The 22,853-nt window shown below is 37.1% G+C and overlaps 1 protein-coding gene across 2 annotated transcripts in view; it reads right to left on the reverse strand.

Moving 5' to 3' along the window:
• Positions 1 to 10,175: 10,175 nt before the first annotated feature.
• Positions 10,176 to 22,853, reverse strand: part of CAND1 (cullin associated and neddylation dissociated 1) — a 44,601-nt gene continuing 31,923 nt past the window's right edge. For both annotated transcript variants that reach the window (XM_027592564.2, XM_027592565.2), the window contains 7 exons: positions 21,644 to 21,785; positions 19,809 to 21,302; positions 18,950 to 19,045; positions 16,352 to 16,521; positions 16,107 to 16,271; positions 14,681 to 14,788; positions 10,176 to 13,886 (listed from right to left, as the gene is read on the reverse strand). In XM_027592564.2, the coding sequence (XP_027448365.1) occupies positions 13,662 to 13,886; positions 14,681 to 14,788; positions 16,107 to 16,271; positions 16,352 to 16,521; positions 18,950 to 19,045; positions 19,809 to 21,302; positions 21,644 to 21,785 (2,400 nt within the window). In that variant the 3' untranslated portion in view covers positions 10,176 to 13,661. The remainder of the gene's footprint in view (positions 13,887 to 14,680; positions 14,789 to 16,106; positions 16,272 to 16,351; positions 16,522 to 18,949; positions 19,046 to 19,808; positions 21,303 to 21,643; positions 21,786 to 22,853) is intronic.

A 22,853-nucleotide genomic window follows, 5' to 3' on the forward strand; every position in this document is an offset into this window, starting at 1 on the left:
TCCCAAAGATTTGGAACCATTGTGTTTCCATTTTCATTTGTTTCTAGATATTATTTTATTTCTTCTCTGATTTCTCCATTGATCCATTGGTTGTTTAGTAGTATGTTGTCTAGCCTACGTATGTTTGTGATTTTTTTCCAATTTTTTTTCTTGTAATTGATTTCTAGAGTCATAGCCTTATGGTCAGAAAAGATGCTGGATATGATTTCAATCTTCTTAAATTTATTGAGACTTAATTTGTGGCCTAACATGTGATCTATCCTGAAAAATGTTCCATATGCACTTGAAAAGAAAGTATCTACTGCTCTTTTTGGATAGAATGTTCTGTATATATCTGTGAAGACACCCTGTCTCTGCCACCACCTCCCCATACTGTGCTTCCAGTCACTCCATTCTGCCCAGCCCACCTCTCCTGGCCTACAACGGTTCCTGCTGCAAAATCATTTCATGACCTTACAGTGTTTTCTCTTGAATGTAATAATTTGGTTTTCTTTTGCTTTCTGCTCTTAAGATTCTCTTTATCTTTACTTTTTGCCATTTTAATTATTATGAGTGTTGGTATGGACATCCTTGGGTTCATCTTGCTTGGGGCTGCATTTTTGGCAGAAATTTTAGGGTACTCTGTGTGTAGACTGTATTATCTCCTGTGAATAGTGACAGTTTTCTTCTCCCTACTACTGTTCCTTCTTTTACTCACCTAAATGCTATGGCTAGGACTTCCATCATTATGTTGAATAAAAGTGGCAAGAATGTGGGCATCATGGTCCTGTTCCTTCTCTTACAGGAAAAACATTCCACTTTGTACTTTTGAGTGTGATGTAATCGCTGGCATCGCCAGGTGTGGCCTTGATTGGAGTACATTCCCTCTCCCAATTAGTTGAGAGATTTGGCTATAACCAGATGTGGAGGTTTGCTTTCAAATGTTTTTTTCTGAATCTGTTGAGAGGAACATATGATTTTGTGCTTTGTTTTATTAATGTGTATCACATTTGTTGATTTATGGATATTCAACCATCCCTGCATCACAGAAGAAATCCCTATGGATCATGGTGTACAACTATTATATGTATTGTCGAATTCACTTTGCCAATATTTTGTTGATGATTGTTACAGCTCTGTTTGCTGGAGATCTTGGCCTCTATTTTTCTCTCTAGGGGCGCCCTGGTTTTGCTATCAGGGTGATGCTGGTCTTGTAAAGTAAGTTTAAAAGTCCTCACGTCTTCTCTGTTTGGCAACGAGTGTGAGAAGTTGTTTTCTTCAGTAGAATTGATCAGTGAAGCTGTCTGGTCCTGGATTTTTGTTGGGGGTCTTCTGATTACTGACTCAAGCTGGTACTGGTACTCTGTCTATTCCGATTTTCTATTTCTTGAGGATTTGGTCTTGGGAGATTATAGGCTTCCAGGAATTCATCCATTTCCATGGTGTCCCGTGTTTTCTGAAAATAATTGCTTATAGGAGTCTCTTGTGATCCCTTGTGTTTCTGTGGTATCAGTTGGAATGTCTCCCCTTTCATTTCTGATTTTGAGGCCCCTCTCTTTTTTTTTTCTTGGTGGGTCTACCTAAAGGATGTGTCAATTTTGTTTCTGTTTTCAAAGAACAAGCTTTTAGTTTCATTGATCTTTCCTGTTGCCTTGTTAGACTCCATTTATTTCCATGGGGATTTTTGTTATTTCCTTCCTTTGCCTGACTTTGGGATTCATTTTTTTTGTTCTTCTCTTTCTGGTTCCTTGAGGTGTTGTAAACTTTGGATGTTTATTTGAGATCTTCCTGGTTTCCTGTGGTAGGTACATATTGCTATGAACTTCTCTCCTAGAGCTGCCTCATCTGCACCCCATCAGTTTCAGCATGATGCCAATCCATTCTCACTTGTCTCAGGGTTTGTATTGCTTTGTTTAGTTTTCCCTCTTGATTTCTTCCTTGATCCATTGGTTGCTCAGGAGCATGCAGTTTAATCTCCACGTAGTTGTGAATTTCCTGGTTTCCTTCTTGCACTTCATTTTGAATGTCCTGCGATCGTGGTTGGAAAACATGCTTGACATGATTTCAGTCTTCTTAAGTGTATTGAGGATTGTGGTGTGAGCCAACATAGGGTCTATCTCGAAGGATATTCATTGTGCTTATGAGCAAAAGTGTACTCAGCTGCTTTGAGATGGGGTGGTCTGCACATATCCACAAAGTCCGTCTGGCCTATGTGTCATTTAAGGCCAATGTGTTTCCCTACTGATTTTCTGACGGATGACCTATCCCTTGAGGTAGGTGGGGTACTGGTGTCCCCTGCGGCTGTTCTATCACTCTGTTTCTCCCTTTGGCCCTTTTAATATTGACTTAACATATGTAGGTGTCCCTTTATTGGGTGCACAAATATTTATAAACATCATGTCTTCTTGTGGATTGACAAAAATATATATAATTATATAATGTGCTTTGTTGTCTCTTGTTACAGCCTTCCCTTTCAGGTCTATTTTGTCTGATAGAAGTATAGATCCTTCAGGTTTCTTTTGGTTTCCATTTGCATGGAATATATTTCTGCATTCATTCATATTCAGTCTATGTGTATAATGTTAATTTAGTACCTTGCTCTAGATCAAATTGTTTTAATGTTTCACCATTTAGGATACTATTTGTTATCATTTCTGATAACTACTCCATAGCTCCATAGTTTTACTATTTTAGTTTTCTAGTATCATATTTTATGCTTATATAGTTTAAATATTGAATCATCCTAGCAGTCTCAAAATTTGCTGTAAAACGTTCTCAAAGTGCATCTCTCCCACCCCCTTTGGAAAAGCTCAAATAGTTGGCAATGGGAGTAATTTAAGGAAAATCCATAAGTGAACTATTAAGTTCCTATAGCCATTCATTTATGAACAAATGTATTTTTCAAAATATATTTGAGTGCTAAATATGTACCAAAGTCTATGGTGTGGGTGGGTGTGTATGTGTGCGTGTTAACCTTAACAATCTTTTGAGGCTGGTCTATATAACTCTATTTTACTGATGAAGAAACAGACCTAAGGACATTAATAATTTGGCCAAAGTCCCACAACTAAGTAGTGATAGAATGAGATTTGAACTCAGGTTTACAGCCTGAGCTTTTAACAACTGTTATAATGTTTCTCATTAATGCACTAGAAAAGAACAGGAAATAATAGAAGCTGCAAGATGGCAGACAAATGTCATATAGTATTTAATCAGTTTCAAAATTCTACTGAAATGACAGCAAATATTTGTTTTTACAAACAATATAGAGAGCAAAAGAGAACGTCCAAGTATTTCAGCAATTCTGGCAAATTTCTGAAAGACAGAAAACAGGGGGCATCAGAATAAAGGAAGTCACAAACCAGACAAAACAGGAATCCTTTTAGGTCAACCAAGCCCCAGAGAGGACTCCCAGCTGTGAGACGTTAGGTGGAGTGGGCCGGAGAATCTGGCAGTATTCAGTTTTACATAAAGGCCTATCTGCGAACAGTTGTTTCAGTCGGCTCTCCCGTTTACCCTCCCCTACTCAGCAATCATAGGCATGGGCCCGAGGAATAGCAGTATTCGCAGTGTCAACAGGTGCTTTTTAAAGAAACTGGACTATATTATAAAATATATTATAATATATTATAAAAATGGGACAGGCTTCAAACATGGGAGTTGGCCCCTAGATTATGCCCTCCTTGTCACTTGGCAGGAAGGAAAACATCCTGGAGTCCTTGGCTCAACCTACAAGATAGCATCCAGCCATATAAAGGGAAGAAAAAACCAAGATATTCCAGTCAAGACATATTTTAAACCTGAGCAAAGGTATGAAGGTAAGGAACAACATGGTGGCTCAGGAAAATATTTCTTGCCGGAGATAAAGGTCAGTCCTCGATGTGACAGTTACTAAAGCTAGAGGGGCAGACAGTGGCCAGATCTGGAGATTGTACTTGCCCTGGAGGCAAAAGGGAACAACGGAAGGATGTACCCCAAGGATGCAAAATGGTCAAGACCATTGTTTTGGCAACTGTGTAGAAAAAGGGAGTTGGGAATGAAGACTTTCTGGGTATTTTAATATAGTCATTCCCAAAGTGTGGCCTGGGAACTTATGAGAAATACAAATTATTGGGCCCACACCCACCTACTGGACCTGAACCTCTGAGGGCAAGGCCCAGCAATCAGTTTTAATAAGCCCTCCCGGTGACTATGATGCATCCTCATTTGAAACCACTCTTCTAAGGAACACCTCTTGAGGTAAGAGGTATTCCTTACTTCATCTTGTCCATGAAACTCTTCCGCCCCACCCATGTAGAATGGATCATATCCTCCGTTGTCAGCCCCTCTGTCTCCTACACCTACTTCTACAGTAAAATTTTATGGTGGTGCTTTAGGTCAGTTTGTTGTGGCAACCAGCACACTTCTTTATATCAGGTACTGTCTCTCGCCTGCCTTTGCAGGTCAGCAGGACCCAGCAAAGCACTTAATAAATTAGTTTGCTGAATGAATGAACAAAAAAATACTTACTAGGAGGCATTTGCAGTAGTCCAATCAATAGACAAGGAGGAAATGAGGTCTTGAGTCAAGAGTAGTTGGGATGGACCTGAGAAATATTTAGGATGCTAATAAGAGCTAACAATTATATAGCACTTACTGTGTACCAGGCAGTTTTAAGTCCTCACAATAATCATGAGCTAGCTACTATTTCTATCACGATGTTATAAATGAGGAAACTGAGGCTAAGTAATTTACCCAAGTCAAACTAATATTCAGCTGACATTCAAACCCAGGCGATGTTTGGCAGCAGAATCCTCATTCTTTGCATTATTCTTGTGCTGAGATTTTGAGTGACTGGGTTAGGTAAATGGAGTGCTTTCAGCAAAGACATAAAGACAGGAAAAACCAGGGGAAAATGCTAAGTTCAGCTTTAGATATGCTGTGTTTGAGATACCTTTACAAGGTGGCTAGCAATGGTTTGATGTAATAGTTTGAAATATGGGAGCATGGACTGGGCTAGGTATACGGATTTTTTTTTTTTTTTTTTGAGTAAGCAAGGGAGAAAGCGCGTGCTGAGGGGGGAGGGGCAGAGGGAGGAGAAGCAGTCTCCCTGCTGAGCAGGGAGCTCAAGGGAGGGTCCATCCCAAGACTCTGGATTACCACGTGAGCCGGAGGCAGATGCTTAACTAAATGGCAGATGCTTAACCAACCCACTGAGCCACCCAAGTGCCCCTAAATTATGCGGATTTTATTTATTTATTTTATTTTTTTTAAAGATTTTATTTATTTATTGGACAGAGAGACAGCGAGAGCAGGAACACAAGCAGGGGGAGTGGGAGAGGGAGAAGCAGGCTTCCTGCTGAGCAGGGAGCCCGATGTGGGACTCCATCCCAGGACCCTGGGATCATGACCTGAGCCGAAGGCAGACGCTTAACGACTGAGCCACCCAGGCGCCCAAATTATGCGGATTTTAAAATCAACATGCAAACAATGAAAAATGGATGAGATGACCTAGGAGATATTTGTTACAGGTATCCCTACTTTTCAAAAGTCCACGTTACCTCACTGTGCTTTTAGGAAAGACCTACATTAGTACCCGTTTTCACTAACCAAAAGAAACCCTAAGAGGATTTTTGCATTTGTGGAAAAGCAAAAATAGCCTTCTGTGGTTGTTTGGCAGCAAGCAGTTATAGAGGCCGTGCACACTGCAAGCAGTGAGCCACGCCAACTCCTTCCCTGTAACCACACTCAGCATCCCTGTGTCAGGCGGCCACAGCTTTGAACTGCATCTGTGGGCATCTGTGCTTTCTCTCCATTTGTTTTGTGTAACTGTTGGCAAGATGTGTCCTAAGGGATTAGAAGAGCCTAAGAGGTTATTTTTGGGTCTGGGGATGCTCACAAATGTTTCCATACAAATTCAGGAGAGTTGCATCTTCGTTTTACCCCGTTTCAACTTATGAAAGGTTTCATAGGAAGCTCTACTTTCAGATAGCAGGGGGAACCTGTGTATGTGAGACCTGTGGACTGAAAGCCCTGGTGAATGATATTTGAGGGAATCCACGATGCAATGGCCTCACAGGTATAAGGAAATTCCAGGAGACAGTAGAGTCCTAGAAGCCAAGGTAACAGGTAGCCTCATGACGGGAGTGATGAACAGTACTAGTATTAATGAATTCAAGTAAGAAAAAGACTGAAGGCCATTTTGGCATCTAAGACGTCACAAAAATTGGCTTGCTATGATCACCAGGTAAGTGAAAAAGACAAGAAATTGGGAAAGCAAATCTCTGTCTCTGTAGATACAGGACATCTTGTGGAAGATGCAATAAAAAATAAATTTTTTAGATGGGACTTCACTGTACTTTTGAGTGGAGCAGATGGAACCACTGAAAGTGGTGTTGAGAATAAAGGGAAGAAATGAAGAACCAACTTAACGAACCAAAAACCTGGGAGAGGTTTGTCCTGAGCTATAGGGTGGCAACTCAATCTCTGAGATGAGGACAGGAGTGAAGACAGGAATGAATGTGAGAATTTTAGGTGGCGGGACGACCTTCATTTTACTGATAAAATGAGATTAATGGCAGTCCACTGGCTATGGAAAAGAAAGCTAAGTGCAAAACTTAAAGGAAGGTTTAGGGAATGGAAGAGTAAGCATCCTTAAATGCAGTAAGAGGACAAGTAATTTTATAAATAAGCCCTTTCTAAAACCAACCAGGAGGTTAATGCGAGGTGGAAAACCGAAGGCTAGGATGGACTGAGAAAATGTGGTGGGAAATACAGACTGCAGTACTCTATGAAGTCAAAGATCAGGTTAGGGCTAGAGCACAGAATTTGGACAGGAAGTTGTAGTTAGAGTAGGTTACCAAAGGTTAAGTTCAGTAGCTCTGAATTGAAATAGCCAAGCTGTAGCCCTCAGAGTGGTTGGTTGAAATAAAGATGAAGTTGATAAAAGCAAGAATCATAGGGTTGGAATACTGAGTAAGAGTAGCTACGTACGTATGTTAGAAGACACCAACATAGCTGGCACTTTTAGGGTGTAGTTTTGTTTGCAAAAATACACTTGAAATGGCGGAGTGGGGGTAGGGACTTGAGGTAGGTGATCTATTTCTCATTGGCCTGGGTGCCAGTGTTAAAAGTGGGTAACAAAATCTATTACTCTGGAAAGGGTGAGGGTAGTTACGGAGGATAAAGAAAAGATGAGAGCAGTCAGGAACTGGCATTGAGCGAAGGAAAAGATTGAGACAAACTCAGTGGCAGGGTGATTGAAAACAACTTGTAATAGAGGTAGGGACATCTAATTTTGAGTTGTTTGTGGTGGGGCATGCAAGATGACCTACCTCCTCTACCTCCCTTGCCTCTTAAAAAAAATCAAAATTCATCTGAGATTACTATTTTCACAAATGCCTTGTGAGTGAATGTTCAGCTATTATTTATGGCCATGACTTCTTGCCCACCAAAATGTGATCATTAGTGATGTGTCATTGTTGGCTACAGGCAAGAGGAGAGATTGATTCGTTCACTTTCCCTCTGCCACAGCAATGGACAGCATTCCAAATGGTATCTTGGTTCTGCTGGGTCCCAGTGAGATGGGAAGCCAACCCCCAATGCTACTACAATAGACATGTTGACTAATTAACTCCTAAACCCATTTTGGAGAATGTTCATATTGCAGTATTAATTGTATATACTTCCGATATCCAATCAATGGCTCTCCTGTCAATTTTATTTCAAACATCTTGACTTCCTCTCCAAACTATAGTTGTTTGGTATAACCTTCCTTCCTACCCGCATTACCCCAATAATGTCCCAATTCATCAACAAGTCTTACCTTCCTTTTAATCCATTCTCTAAACTGTAGCTAATTTTTCAAAAATACAAATCCGATTACATGACTGCCAAGCTTTTAAATCTATGGATTTAATTTCGGGGATGATGATAAGCCAAACTATTTACAAGGCCCCATATAATCTGCTCTCCCTAGCCTCTCATTGCTCTCTTGCGAACTACAGCCACTCAGTTCTAAATACACCATGACCCCTTGTCTGTATGCTTTTGCCAGTTCTGTTCCCACTGGAGTACACAGCTTTCTTGGCTTAGGCTTGTTCTGAACCCCAGACGAAGAACCTCTCTGGTACAAATCAAACAGAACCCTGTATTTCCCCTATTGCAACACTACTTCATAGTAATTATGCAGTGTGTCTTCCCCAATATCAAGCACATAGTACTAAAGAGTAGGAGGTACCAAGGGAAGGAGAAGAAAAGTCAATTAGCTTTGCCTGGGATCCATTTACAGAAATGGAAGCATGGTAACAGATAAATCTTGCCTGCAGAACACGTGAGCAGGGGCTACAGCAGTACACAGATCAGCAGCGGGGCCTCTTACCTGGGCAGTGGCACATGGCCATCTGGTTAAGGCCTGACTGTATTTTAGATGGCAATCAATGCTCAAACAAATTTCTAAATCTTTTAAATGTAAATTTTAAGGACTGAATGATCTTCAAGGTTATCTTGGACTTCAACTGTGGGCCAATCAACCTCATTAGTATTTCAATAACATCATGTAAAAAGAAAAAAAAAAATTTTTTTTTTTTTTATGTCAGTTCTCCCAAGTGGTACTGAAATGGTCAAGAAGCTTGACAGACTAGTCAACTGCTCAATGGTCCGCTTTTAGTTTTGTGGTAGTTTTTCTGTCGCATGCCTACCATCATCAGTCTTTAAAATCCCATGTGTGGGTATTAAGATTCATACAGAAGCATTTTATTGTCTCCGTACATCAACTAATCCTAGAAAAATAGCAAAAATCTGCTATAGTCAGCTTAAGTTTAATAGTGGCTTTCAAAGTTCAAATATATATTGTTTTGGAATTATACAAAATAGCACTTTTTGGCAGGACTTCACATATTATAGCTCAACAGGAAATTACCTGTACTGGGAAACAAGTCAATTCACTATTCTCTTGCAGAGAATATGAGCAATTTTGAAAACCTACAACTTTAAGAATTCAAGAAAAATGTACTAGTTGCGCATGGCTACTGTGTCTAAACTTTTTTATACAGTGCATCGATCCCAAAGCACTCCAACTGCTTCATACTCCCCTATACAGTAGCAGCCCCTTTATACTATTTCTGCCAAGTGTGCAGAAAACATTTTATAGCCAGAGAAAAACAGTATGTTAAGGGATTTAAGACCATCCATTTCCATCAGAGGAGGTTATAGAGTAGAAACCTATTTCCACTAAATCATGAGTTGTACTTAATGATTAATAGGTTCATTAGAAGTAGTACTTAAGATGAATGGACACAAGAATGTCTGAAGTTTTACATGTTGAGTTCTGTTGGTTATAGCTGCTAGAAAGAAATTTCTGAAACAGTGGTTCTTAATTGGGGGCAATTTTGCATTAACCTCCTCCCCACCGACCACTGGGGACATTTGGCAATATCTGAAGACAATTTTTTGGTTGTTTAAAACTGGGGTTGGTGATGGTACTACTGGTAGTATCTAAGTGGATAGAGGCGAGGGAATATCTTAACATGCACAGGGCAGCCCTCATGACACAGAATTATCTAGTCCAAAATATCAACTGTGCCAAGGGTAAGAAATCCTGCTCTAAAAAGATGTATTTTTCCACTGAAGTCTAAATCCTGGAGGAAAGCATGGATTTTACATCTAGAATAAGGAGCCAGGAGTTTTTTCCAGCCCTTTTAGAAAAGTGTTAGTTTATAGACGATAATGATTCCAAACAAAATACACATTTGCGTGTCTTCTAAAAATACACTAGGATTATAGTAAGCTACCACCATTGTAGTAAGGTAGCTACCCTTACCTAAGGAAGTTCCTAAGTTGGGTTTATACTAAAAGTGAAATGTCTGTGGAACAAGTAATATAGCTTTTCAGAGTAACAGGGTTAGTACAGGCTATTAAAACATGAGGTTATTATGGTACCATACATTACCCAGTTCTGGAGTATAATTCTTTAGATTTATGTGTGTTGGGGGAGAGAGAGAGCATTCTAGTATAAAAATCACTCAATGTGCATCAACCATTAGTTACTGATAATGGCTAAATATACACGAATTCCAGTATTTCCTAATCTGGAAAATTTTCAGTTCACAGAATGTAAGCTTTTTCTCCAAGACCTAAGTAAAACAATTTGCCAAAATCATCACTGATAATCATTTAAGATCAGAATTAAAAGGTATGAAGAGGTCAGGATACTAAGATTCCCTCTACTAAAAATTTTATTCTGAAACCTGACACGCATTGACATCACAGGGTCTAACAAAGTAAAATTACCTGCAATATTCCCTCCAGTAGTTTTAATTCCCTCCAGTTGGTTTTTATGATATCCAATGAAAAACAGATCACAATTTGAATTTAGAACTAACTTTCTAAGAGCACACATTCCTGATAATCTTGCCCTAACTTGCAGTAGAGGTGTTCACAAAAATCTTATTTTTCTAGTAATAGGAAAGGCAGTAATTTCACTGTATCTCTTCCTTAAGAAAATGGCCTTATGCCACCAAATACTTCTGTGTTCCATTTTTACAACCAAAGGTATCAAAGGAGTTTTATATTTAATTAACTGGAAAAGTCAGTTAAAACCAGAATATCCTTTTTCCAAACAATATGAAGTGTTACTATATTGTCCATTTTCCACTCTACAAAGATATGAGTCTGGGGTGGCAGTGATTTGAAAAGTAAGATTCAATTTAAGATACAGCTAGAATCCAAAATTTGCTAAAAATTTAAAGCTCCTTAACATCAAAACATTTACTAACCATAATATATGTAGAGAATGGCAGTTAATTTTAACAATTTAAATTTTTGGTAAAATTTAATGTGGGCAGAAAATGTTACTTCAGCTTTTTAATTGTGAAGTATTGCCATATACTTTGTCATGTGGCTAAATAAAGCTTACATGGCTTATTAACTGTTTCAATGACCAGGGATTTTGAACATTATTGAGCTTCGATCATACCTATATAATTGTATTATTTGCTGTCCAAGAGTGAGCTATAAAATATCAAAACATCCCCTAGAACTGGTTAAATTAGATATGCCCCGATTATTTACCATTTGATTAATTGTGGTTACATAAATTTTTTGGTAAATATTCAAACATTTGATGAAGTCATCATACTCCTTTTAAGCATTCTAAATCCTAATGGTTAGGAAGCTTTAGACCTCACTAACGTGAAGACCTGACCACTTTTTAAAAATTACATATAAAATCAATAGCACTGAATGACAAATTTTTACATTAGGCCTTGCCATACCAAATTTCCTTTCCGCTTTAGTTTCATAAAATAACCTCCAAATGCAACTCCCCATATTGAACTTAAGAAGGAAAAAAAAAAGCCAGGTAGTTCTAAACAGTTGATGTGTCCTCAAGAAAATCAGCAAACAAACAGCAGTTTTTCTATGAACTTGTAGCTCTCCTGAGAAACCTACATACGGAGAACTGCTAAGCAGAACTTCCTAATAATATGTAAGACTGGCAAGAGTAGTGAGTAGCAGACTATGACTGGACTCCACATCTTACAACCTCCATTCTAGTATTGACCTGACCACTACAAGTACAGAGTTAATCAGTAGAACTCAGCATTTAAAATCTGAGTTTTCTTCTCCATTACCTAATTTTGTCATGTACATAAATATATATATATGTAAATATATATATATTTTAAAAAGCACTAAAATCATATCTACTACTAGAAAAAAGTGTGATCTATTTTTGTATTAAAAGATAGATTTTCAGCTATGTTAGAAAAATTAGCCATCTTCCAAGACTTAAAAAACCATGCCATCTTGGAAGTTAAAAAAAAAAAAATCCAATACATGAAAAGTATTTGGATTTAACTTTAGACAATTAACTAAGACATTCACACAACATATGCATGTCAGTCTCCTATATGGTCCTAGAGCCTGCAGTATTTTAATTTATTGTGAAACCATGTAACCAAATACTTAAATATATCCACAACATCTATACCACGGTAATGCATAGTACATAATATACTGACATCTCAAAATAAATTTCTATTACAGTTTTATGCAAATTATGGTATAAGATTATCACTTGCCACATTTTTGAAATGGCACCAACTTCATGTAACGTTCTATATTAATGTACTAAAATCCTTACGGGTAATGATGTCTTATGCATTATCATCTGAACATTTGAAATCAAGCTGTTAATCTAATAACCACAGTATGTTATCAATTAAAATCACTGCATATTCAGATGTTAAAGCAGGAAGTTATACAGCAGGAAAAGTATTTCTAATTCACAGTTTCAAAAATAAAGGGTGCAGTTTTCAAATATGATTGCTTAAATTGGTCAATTTAACAACTGCCTCCTTCAATACATGTAAACTATGTTTGCACAGCATTAGGAGATGTCTTTTATTTCAGAAATTAGTTCTTACTGTTACAGGAGCACCACAAATTTGAAGGAAGAGGCTACAGTGTGAAATAAGCTCACTGAAGGGTAGGTTAAATAAAATTTTAACTACAATATAAGGTACTGCAAAGCTTTGTTTCCCCCCAGCACAGACCCCTTAATGAGGAAAAGTAGCCAACACTTACCAAATACAATATGTAAATTAGCTCTACAAGAAGGGGGGGGAATCTAACCCAACCAAAAGAAAATACTATATTAGCTAACAAACCTGTGATAGTCTGCTTCAGAATTTTCCTAAAAATAAAATTCAAAAGCATACACAGTATTTGTATCCTTCGATAAGGAATGCAGGGATCCAAAGGGAATGAAAGAAACACCTGGTTTTAAAAATTTCTAAGTGGAAACACACACACACAAATGGGTAACTGAGAAAAACTGAGTACTTAAATATTCAAATTTTAAATGTGTAAGAAAATTTGTAATAGAAAAAGTGGCAAATTGTTATTGTGACTTGATTTGCTGAAAACATCTGCAAATTCACACTGGCATTAAGAAAACCAAAGTTTCAAAAATTTACTCCTCTCTCTCTCTCTCTCTCCAGATATGTTTTCTGTGCAAAAATAAATATCTGAAAATTGCACTAATACAATAATACTTATTTTAACTTTTGTTATTATGAATAATCTGCACATGCTGCTTTACAGACAATATATATTTGTAAACTTGCTCATGCAAAATTAGTGTGCGCAACAGGGATATCATTAATCCCCATACTTAAAAAATGATACGTTATCTTTTTAAACTGTCAAACCCTTTGAAATGTAACAAATCTTACACAGATATTGTCTGCCAGCTAAAAATCAATTTATGTTGCTGAAACAAAAAGTTATACAAGAAAAACATGGTTTTCATCTTGCAGAATTTTTGACTTTTAAAAGAAAATTTATAAAAGAAAGAAATTCATGGTCACAAAATTTTAACATTTTAATCCTAAACATTACAGGGCAAATAGATACTGGACCCTATCTCCATAAATCCTAACTTTTAGTTTCCATTTTTTAAATGTTGCCCTAACCACTAAGACATTAGTGGTTTTACAACCTCTGGAGATTGTGGAAATACATGTTTCTGAAAGAAATGCTACAAAAACAACAATGGAAGAAAGCCAAACTGTCTCCGCAAAGGAAAAAAAAATATGGAACATTTTGAAGCCTTAAATACTTCTCTTTCCATGTTTTCTGATTAACCTGTCAATTCAGTGCATCATATGGTCAATATAATGGTCCTCATGTTGAACAAACATCTAACTAGTGTCCATTGATTCCAAGTTAGTAGATGATGAATCTTTTTGGATACTTTCAAAGATGGCCGCCAGCTCAGGGTTAGAACTGATCTGTGACTGGAATTCACTCATCAGTGGACTCTTCTCTGCTTCTGGAATGGTTAGCAGCGCTGCTACTGCTCTCATGGCAGATCGCTTTAGTTCATCTTGCTTTTCAAACTCCTGCTTTACTGAGTTTGCCTTCACCTGTAACATTGAGTAAATTTATACTGTGTGTTATAAAGACAACTCTTGAACAAAATTTAAGCACGTAGACATTTCTGGTAAATAAAGCAAAGCTATTGTTTTATACATCCAAAAGGTACATTCTACTAACTAAACAGTTATTTTTAAACATTTTAGCCGTAACTGTTCTTCCTCTGAGGAAACCTTTTATACCAACCCCCTTATAAAACAGAAAATCCGGAGCCATCATGGTTGAAAAAAAGAATGGAACCCAGAGCCTTATCTTACCTGGTTCATCAAGTCCTACTCTGGCCCCCAAGAACTACTCCTCTAGCTACCCTGTTTAGTCCTTATTAAGAACATCATGTACTGACCTCTCTGTGCCTTAATATGTATGATTATTTTTATATGAGAAATCCTGTTTCACCTTCTGAATCTAAAAATAATTGACTTTCATTTTCAAGATCAATTTTAAGTCATCATGCTCATAGAAAGCTTTCTATGACTCCCACACCTACCCACCTCCACCAGAATTCATCATTTCCTCTTTTGTGTTCCTATCACACTTTATCCTATATCAGCACTTCAACATATGTATCATACTATTATAACATTAAATAAAAGCTTTTAGGAATAGCATTTAACAGTGCTAGTAAGTTTTCTTTTTTGCTAGTAAGTTTTCTAAACTTACTAGCAAAAAACCAACTGCTACATAGGGTACTAGCATGGTTAAATTTGGAAAACTAGAGTACAGAATCAACTAGGAATCTTGAATATACCCAGTCTGGCCTTAGGTGATGTCAATCAATGATTACCTTAGTTGTACATGTGGCACGTAATGGCTCAACAAGTCGGTCCAACCTCTGTAGTACTGCACTTGGACAAAGGGTGGAGAGTCTCACCAACATTAAAAATGTTAGCATCTATTAGAAATTAAAACAAAAAATTTAGACTTTGCATTATTTTCTAAAGACAGTATTCCAAATTCTGACAAAGTTTTTAAGAGGAATGACTAGTTTCAAACCTTAGCTGAGGAATATTAGTTACAAGCATTACACAGATCTAACCTATAATGTGTACAGAACTATAATGTTAGTACAGAACTAACAGTGGTTCTCAATCTTGGCTGCACATTAGCACTGCAGAGCTTTAGAAATATGCCCAATTCCTCAGCCCCTTTCCCAGAGATTTTTACCTAACCTGTCAGGATAGGGCCATAGATACAGTATTTTTTAAAAAGCTCATGTGCACCAGAATGGAAAATCACTGAACAAGAAAATAACTAAGAGAAAAGCTTCAAAATAAGTTTCTACTGTCTTAGCAGGTATCAAAAAGACTGGTTATTCAGATTAATCCAGTAACCCATAGTCTTTTTTTCTCTTTAGACTATAAACTGCAGAATGAAACAGGAGGATTCTATTCTTTTGGGGATTTGTTCATTGAATTCTGAGAGGATCAGGTTACTACCACATATGGAAACAGAAGTTGGGATTCTGATAGTATGCTCAATTACTGTTCACAGCTGCCACTTTTGCCCTGCTTGACTAACGGAAGGCCCCAAAGAGCAGAAGAGAGACAATGCACTTTTTTTTTAAAATCACCCTTTTATAGTTCATATTTAAAACAGACGTGAGCAAATAAAACAAAGAGCAAATATGAGTAAAGTTCATGCTCTAAACCTATAAAGCAGTGTGATTTCTCTCTAGTTGCTTCTACAGATTGCTTTCTATATGTGAGAACAGTCCTTTGTGTTATCCTTTAACAAAACTCTTATTATTAAGCCTATAATTTTATATTGGAAAGTAAAAACCCCTCATTCCAGTAAATAAAATGGTTATCATGTAGAACAGCTTTAAAGACAGTCCAAAGAATTAGCTAAGACAATGATGGAAGACTACTATCCAATATTAAGACAGGACAAAAATATCATACTCTAAACAGCAAAATTTGTCTGGACTCTTAAGTAAGGGAAAGCTGTAGAAACTATGCACTAAAGCAAGCTGACAGAATTTTCCATCCATAACGTAGACTTGACTTCCTCCTCCAATGAGGTTTCTGGATTTTTCCTGTATGTCAACTGATGTTACATTGCATCACTATTACTTTTGCATATTACAGTTTATAACAGACTAAAATCATGACAAGCAAACCAGTTTTTCTTAACAATAGTAAATTACAAGGATGAAAGTCACTATAGGAAAGTCTTCTAAAACAATCTATAAATAGGCACAAACATCTTACCTTAATATCGTAATGGTCCTTCAAACCATCTTCAACATGATTTAGAAATTCAAAGATATCTAGTCTATCAAGACAACTGTCTAAAAGTGTGTACATACACTCAAAAGCTGCCTTTCTAATATCCAGTCCGTCATCAACTGTATGCTTAAATGGACCCATTTCTACCTGTTGAAACAAAAAAGAACGTGTGGATGTACTTAAAAATAAAAGACAAGCTTAGATAAACAGTAATGTAACTAACGTACCTCTCTTATAAGCTCCTTTCTAACTTTTGTTTCATTATAAAGATGTGGCAGAACGGTATCTAGAAGATCCCTTATTAACGATGGTTTATTATGTGCTGCTGAATTGAATGTGACCAAGGCTACTCTTCTTACATTCAAATCTGGGTCTTCCAATGTTTTTAGGAAATCACCTGAAAATTTTAAGAGAAGCAACATACTGTCATGGTAGGCTTAAAATAAAATACATTATGTTTTTTTCTATATGGGTAAGTTTACTGTTGATATTATTACTTCTTCAATGCAGGTCATGGAAGAATATGATGATATAGTAAGTGAACCTTAGAGCTGCTTTTAGCAACAGGTAAACTACTGATTAAACATAATTACATTCAGACATGATGACCGACGCTCATAAGCATTCTATAACGCGGAGGGCATGGAATGAGAGAGCCTGAAAAGTTCCCTAATTACTTCTACAGATATATTTAAAAAGGTAGTTGCACAGAGAAGTGATGGAGCCAGCAGCTACAAAAGTAACATAAACGATTCTACTCAGAGTTCAAAACTAGTATTTTCACTAAAAGCAACAAAAACAGAATTAAAAACATTGAATTCAAAATAAAAAGGATGGGAACGAGAGCCACTGCTTTGATGGATCAAGCAAGTTGCTTGACGGACACTAACAAGTATACAATTTATCAGATGATAAAAGAGAAATAAAACATTTCTATCTTTAATGAAGAATATATAAATTGGTAAGAGGGTTAAAAATGCAAAAGGAGGTAACTGAAACCTAACATAGGACAAAAAGCAGAAATAAGTCTGGTCTTGCCAATGCGGGGAAGAAATCATAGTGCAAAGACGTTTGGAGTCTCACAGACGGTGATCCAAATCACTTCATTTGCCGATTGTATGACTTTCAGCAAGTTACCTTAGGCAAGAGCCTCAGTTTCTCAGTTTACAAAATGAGAATTATAAACCTTTAGGCTACATGAGTAGAATAAATTGCATGTATACTGCTGAACAGTGTCTGAGACACTGCTGGTATTCACATGGAATTACTGTTCATCATTATGCAATCACAGCCTTACAGTCAGCAATGTTTTGGAATACATAAGGGAAAAAAAGAGGTGCCAAGACCTGAATGTGTCACAACAGCAATTTGAAAAAACGGGAAGGAAGTATAAGATACTAGTACTTTAGACACCATATACTGGTAAATTCAAGGCTGACCACCCAGGAAATTTCGGATTACAAAAAGCGTTCAGGAGGTACCTCAGAATCAAAAAGAATTTAAATATACCAGACTAAACCTTCTTACCCCTCTGTTTGCTTACAATTACTAAGACAGTAAATTAGAATAAAGTATTTGCTTTCAGAAAAGCATCTAAAATACTGCTATTACTATGGACAAATGGTGACATGCACTAGGATTACCTATCCCCAACTCTTTGGTTTAGTTATTACAATTTTTAAAAGGCTTCCTAGGTGGTTCTGATGTTCATATGGTCACAAATAATACTAAATCATAATTCAATGAGAATGACCATCATCTGCTCAAATAACTATACCAATGATACACAATGGTTGACTTGTCAACCTGGAAATATGTCTCTAGAGATGTGGCACAGGACTCTTCTCCTTTGTCCTATTTTGTACGACACAAAAAATGTCAAATATATCAAAGCGGGGTGCCTGGGTGGCACAGTCGGTTGGGCAGCCGACTCTTAGTTTCGGCTTGGGTTGTGATCTCAGGATTGTGGGGTTGAGCCCTATGTTGGGCTATGTGCTCAGGGCAGAGTCTGCTTGGGATTCCCTCTCCTTCTGCCCCTCTCGTTCATGCTGGCTTGCTCTCTAAATAAATAAAGCAAACCAAAAACAGGTGAGGAGGACAAAAGGCAAGAATCCTCCAATTCAGACCTTATGCCTAGGTCCCAACAATAGCATCCATTTATCCCTATGCCTCTCTTATTCTGAACTGATAATCCATTTCTGTAATTCTTTTAAATTGTTTTTTTCCTTTCTGGCCTATTGCAGAATGGCACAAAACTACAAAGCTTCTCTGCCATATCCTTCTATCCTCTCTGCAGCTCTGTCTTCAAGAAAACACCAAACTAAGCTCTGAAGGTCTTTAGTATTACCAACCCTAGGAAAACTGATGATGAAAACAACACAGGGAAGTTATAAAATCAATAAAATAATCCTAAAAACTAAATCTTGTCCTCGCTGATGTAGAGACAGCCCTAGTCTCTCCTGGATATCTCTTAGTTCTACTCTGTTTTTTATTCTTATGTTGTCTCCACAGATCTCCTTGGGAGCTGAAGGGTTTATAAGTAAGAACAGAAAATCGGGGCTATAACAGATCAAGCAAGATTAATTTATATCTGGTCAGAGAGACCAAATGTGTAGACAACTCTGAAGCCATCCCAGTGTATTTATTTGCAAAATTATCTGGTAACTTCAAACTAAAGGATGATATAAGTATGTAAGGTCACACACTATCAATTATCTTTTTAATGAAATAATTACCAGACCCCTACAAGCATTTTATTTTAGTTCCTTGGTAATATTTTTAGTTACTGAAATTATTAATCAGTGTTCATCTTTGTTTCCACTCACCTATGCAGTTCTTTAACAGGGGATCAATAGGTTGTGGATGATCAGAAATAGTAAACTTCACAGCTGTAACCACTGAGCTCCGGGCATATGATGAGCCTAATTAAAAAGAAATTTTAAGTCTATTGGTATGTAAATTCACTAAAATCCATGGATAGCCTTATCATTTTCAAACCACTTCAACTGACACCAGTGTCCTCAATTCCTTAAAATTCTCTTTGGTCAAGAGTACCACTCATTGCTCTCAGGGCAGGCAAAGTTTACTTATAAAACATAATCCCATTAGATTTCAAAAGAAATAATGCCTTCTGGGAAGGAGAAGACCTGGGAGAGCAACAGTGGAGAATCTAGCCCTCACAAAAGGGAAGAGTTTAAACCCATAAATAGTTTACAAGCCCTTCAAGTGTTTTCTTAAAAAAGCAGTTTCTAAAGAAAACAATGGCTATTATTACCCACTACTTGGTCTAAAGGAGTTGACCCTGGTAAATCCGAAAACAAAAGTCTTCTAGGATCCTTCATTTGAACTAAGTTCACTAATTTTAGTACTATAATTAGTACTACCAAGTTCCTTAGTATGTATTAATTCAAGAGACATTTGTCTTTTCCACATTTTAAGATAAAAGAGTAACATTAAAATATAATGAATAGGAACTACAAGAGATTTAACCACGATCTTATTACTCTATCCTTTTTAAACAATAAAATGTCCTTTGCATTTGGCTCCATATTGCAACACAAGGCAACAGATTCTACATGTAACACAATACAAAAAGGCTTTAACTTCTGCATTAGGAATCTTTCAAGGTTACCAACTGCTAATAAATTTTTTTTTTTTTTAAAATAAGAAAATCCAGGTACCCACCTGATATCAAATACCCCTTAAGCCGTGGAAGGAGAGTTTCTGGATCAATTAGAGTGAGTTTTCCTAGACATTCAGCAACAACATTTCTGGTTCCTTCTTCTGCACACTCACAGTGCTTTAGCAGTAAGGCCCAAATGTTTTCAACATATGGTTTAAGGCCCACTACTGATGCAGAGCTAATAATTTCCTTCAAGGAATGAAGCAGAAGATACTGCCTTTTGGGTTGACTGGTTATTTCTTGTAAGACAAATGGCAGATACTCAGGAAGGTTGCCCACACTAATGCTGCCTAAAGCATAAGAGGCGGCTGATTTAACTTCTTCACTAGGAGATGAGAAGGCTTCTAATATTACAGATTTTAGTTCCAGCTGCCCACTTAAGTCAATATGATGCCCAACTTCTCCGAGAGAAAGCAGAGCTAAGAGACGAATGGAATCTGTAGACCTTGAGTTCTTGACATCTTGAATAAACTGACCTACTACAGCTGGTCCTTCTTTAGGGCATGCTCGAGTAAGGGCAGCTACACATTTGGCAATAGAATAGTAAGACTGCTTGTGAGTAAGAGCGGTGCTCTGAGAATAAACCGGACCAGTCAGCATGCGCAACAAATCCATGTATCCTAGATTATTTGTTCCAGTGACAACCAGAGCTTGGAAAAAGTCTAGCATGGCGCTAAGAGCTCCCCCCTGTAATAAAGGTGATCTCACAAGTCCAATAAGTTCATTGAGAATGGATCCACTTATCTTTGAAAGGGAGGAGGGATACACTTTTGCCAGTGTGGTAAGGAAACTGATGGCCATCTGTGAAACATGCATATCACTTTCACTGATAAGAGGTGGGAGCTCATCTAGAACTGCATCAATCATGGCAGCTGTTAAGCTGTCACTATAGTTTTTAATTAGAATATCTAGGGCAGAAAGGGTACCCAGTTTCAAAGCTCTCTGGTTTTTCCTGAGAAATGAAGCAAGGATAGGAACCCCTTCTCCCAGGACAGGCCTCAAATCTATCTTCAAAGGCGACCCAGCAATCAGTGTCAATGCCTTCACTGTAGTTAAACGGGTAATTTCATTCTTTAGCCTCTCCAAGAAAATCTGAAGTGTATTAGGCAAATCAGAACCCAAATTGTCTCCAAGGTTGCAAATAATTTGTCCCATACAAGAAATAGCCCTTTCCTTGACCTCCTGATCAATGTCAGCTGCTTTCAACCTCTTAATGGTACAGGTAAATAGATCTTTGATATAAGGAGTTGCATCAAACGAGGAAGGCTGATCTAAAGGACGAATTACTTTGACAAGTTGCTGGGTAACAAGAAGTGCTTCAGATGTAATCTTGTAAAATGGGTCTCCAACACAAGCCACCACCGGAGGGACCAAAGCCTGAACGTGAGGATGGAAGACTTGAGGAGAGTGGTTACAGAGGATTACATACAGACACGACAAAGCATCAATCTTCAAATTTGATGAGCTTGATTTATCATTCAGTGAGAAAATGATTCCTAAAAAGCCAACAAAAAGTCCAATAATTTTTATGTATTTCTAGGAAAGAAAAAATTAAAAACTAATCCCTAAAATTTTATTAAAGTTTCTACTTACTCATACTATATCTCTAAAGTAGTAGAAATTCCACAATCTATGATAAATATTAGAGCCAAAAATTTTAAGCTAAGATTTTAACCTTTTTACTTGAAAATTTCTAACTTTAGGTGTTCAAGATGGTTCTATGTGCAAATTAAGTTGTCACAAATTACCTTTTTGAAGGAAACAACTGTTTAAGCTTATCGAAGACTTAATAAAGTCTATAGTAAGTCCCCAAAGTGATTTACTATTTCTTTCATACCTGGCACAAGTACAGGAATGTGTTGCGTTAGGGCCCCAGGTAGTACATTTACCAGTTCAGTTAACATGTTAAAACAACACTGTCGGGTCTTCACACTTTTTTCTTTCATCTGTTTGTGCAGAGCTTTAACAATGTTGGGAACCTGTAATTATCACACACACGTTAGCTGGTTCAGCTAGTGGTATTTCCTCAGTACACTTAACACAAATTATCAGGGATGGGAAGAGAGGGAAGAATTTAACAAGATTGTTTGACACAAATTTTGTCGTACCTATTAGATAAGGTCTCATGGAACTCTATTTGCTTTATACTGATAATAGAGAAAAGCTATCATTAGCTTTCTACAGAGCAGGAAAGTCTTCCTTGATTAATTTTAACTATGAAATGCACAAGACTAAATAGAAATCAAACCAAATAAATTTTCAACCAAAATTTTAGGAACATAATTTATAAATGGCTTTTTGAACAAAAATAGCACAGATATGCATTAAAAGGGGACAAATTACAGAAAAGAAACCATTAAATGGGTCTTTGACTTTGCTCTCACAATGAAACAGACCTCACTTCAAAATGTAGCTACAAGCAGCAAGGTTATGATTCAAAGACAGCTGCTGCTAAACTTTCTAAGGTTTTGTTAGTTGGTAAAACCTAAACAAAGTGTTTACTAATCTTACAGATAGGATACATACAGACACATGCCATATTGAACAGTGATCTGAAAGCTAGAGACAAAAGAAAACCACCTAATTCATTACCTCATCAGAATTTCCCATGTTTTTATCTGACTTCTATACACTTTTTCTCATTTCCTTCTACAATTAATCCTCAGTGTTCACCTTTAAGTTCACCATGATTTTTTTGTTAATTTGTACTACTTGAAAGTAAGACAGATATGTACATCCCCCCTGGCTTATTTGTTCACTACCTCTCAACATCTGTTTTTGTAATTTATAAAAATGAACAAATATGTATGCCATTGGGCTGCTGTAGGGATTATATATACGAAAGAAAAATGCCTAGCATGCATTAAATATTCAGTAAGTAGGAACTATATAGCTCTAGTCTTTAGAATCTTAGAAAAGATGTCCTGAAGTGAAAAATATCTATGCCAGTTATTAATAAAATAATATGGACTAGGCACTAGACTGTTTACATAAATCATCTCACTTCTCACTACCGTGGGTAGACCATTCTAAGTAAATAAACTGTT

Source organism: Zalophus californianus, chromosome 9 (assembly GCF_009762305.2).
Source record: "Zalophus californianus isolate mZalCal1 chromosome 9, mZalCal1.pri.v2, whole genome shotgun sequence".
In the NCBI taxonomy this organism is placed as follows: domain Eukaryota; kingdom Metazoa; phylum Chordata; class Mammalia; order Carnivora; family Otariidae; genus Zalophus; species Zalophus californianus.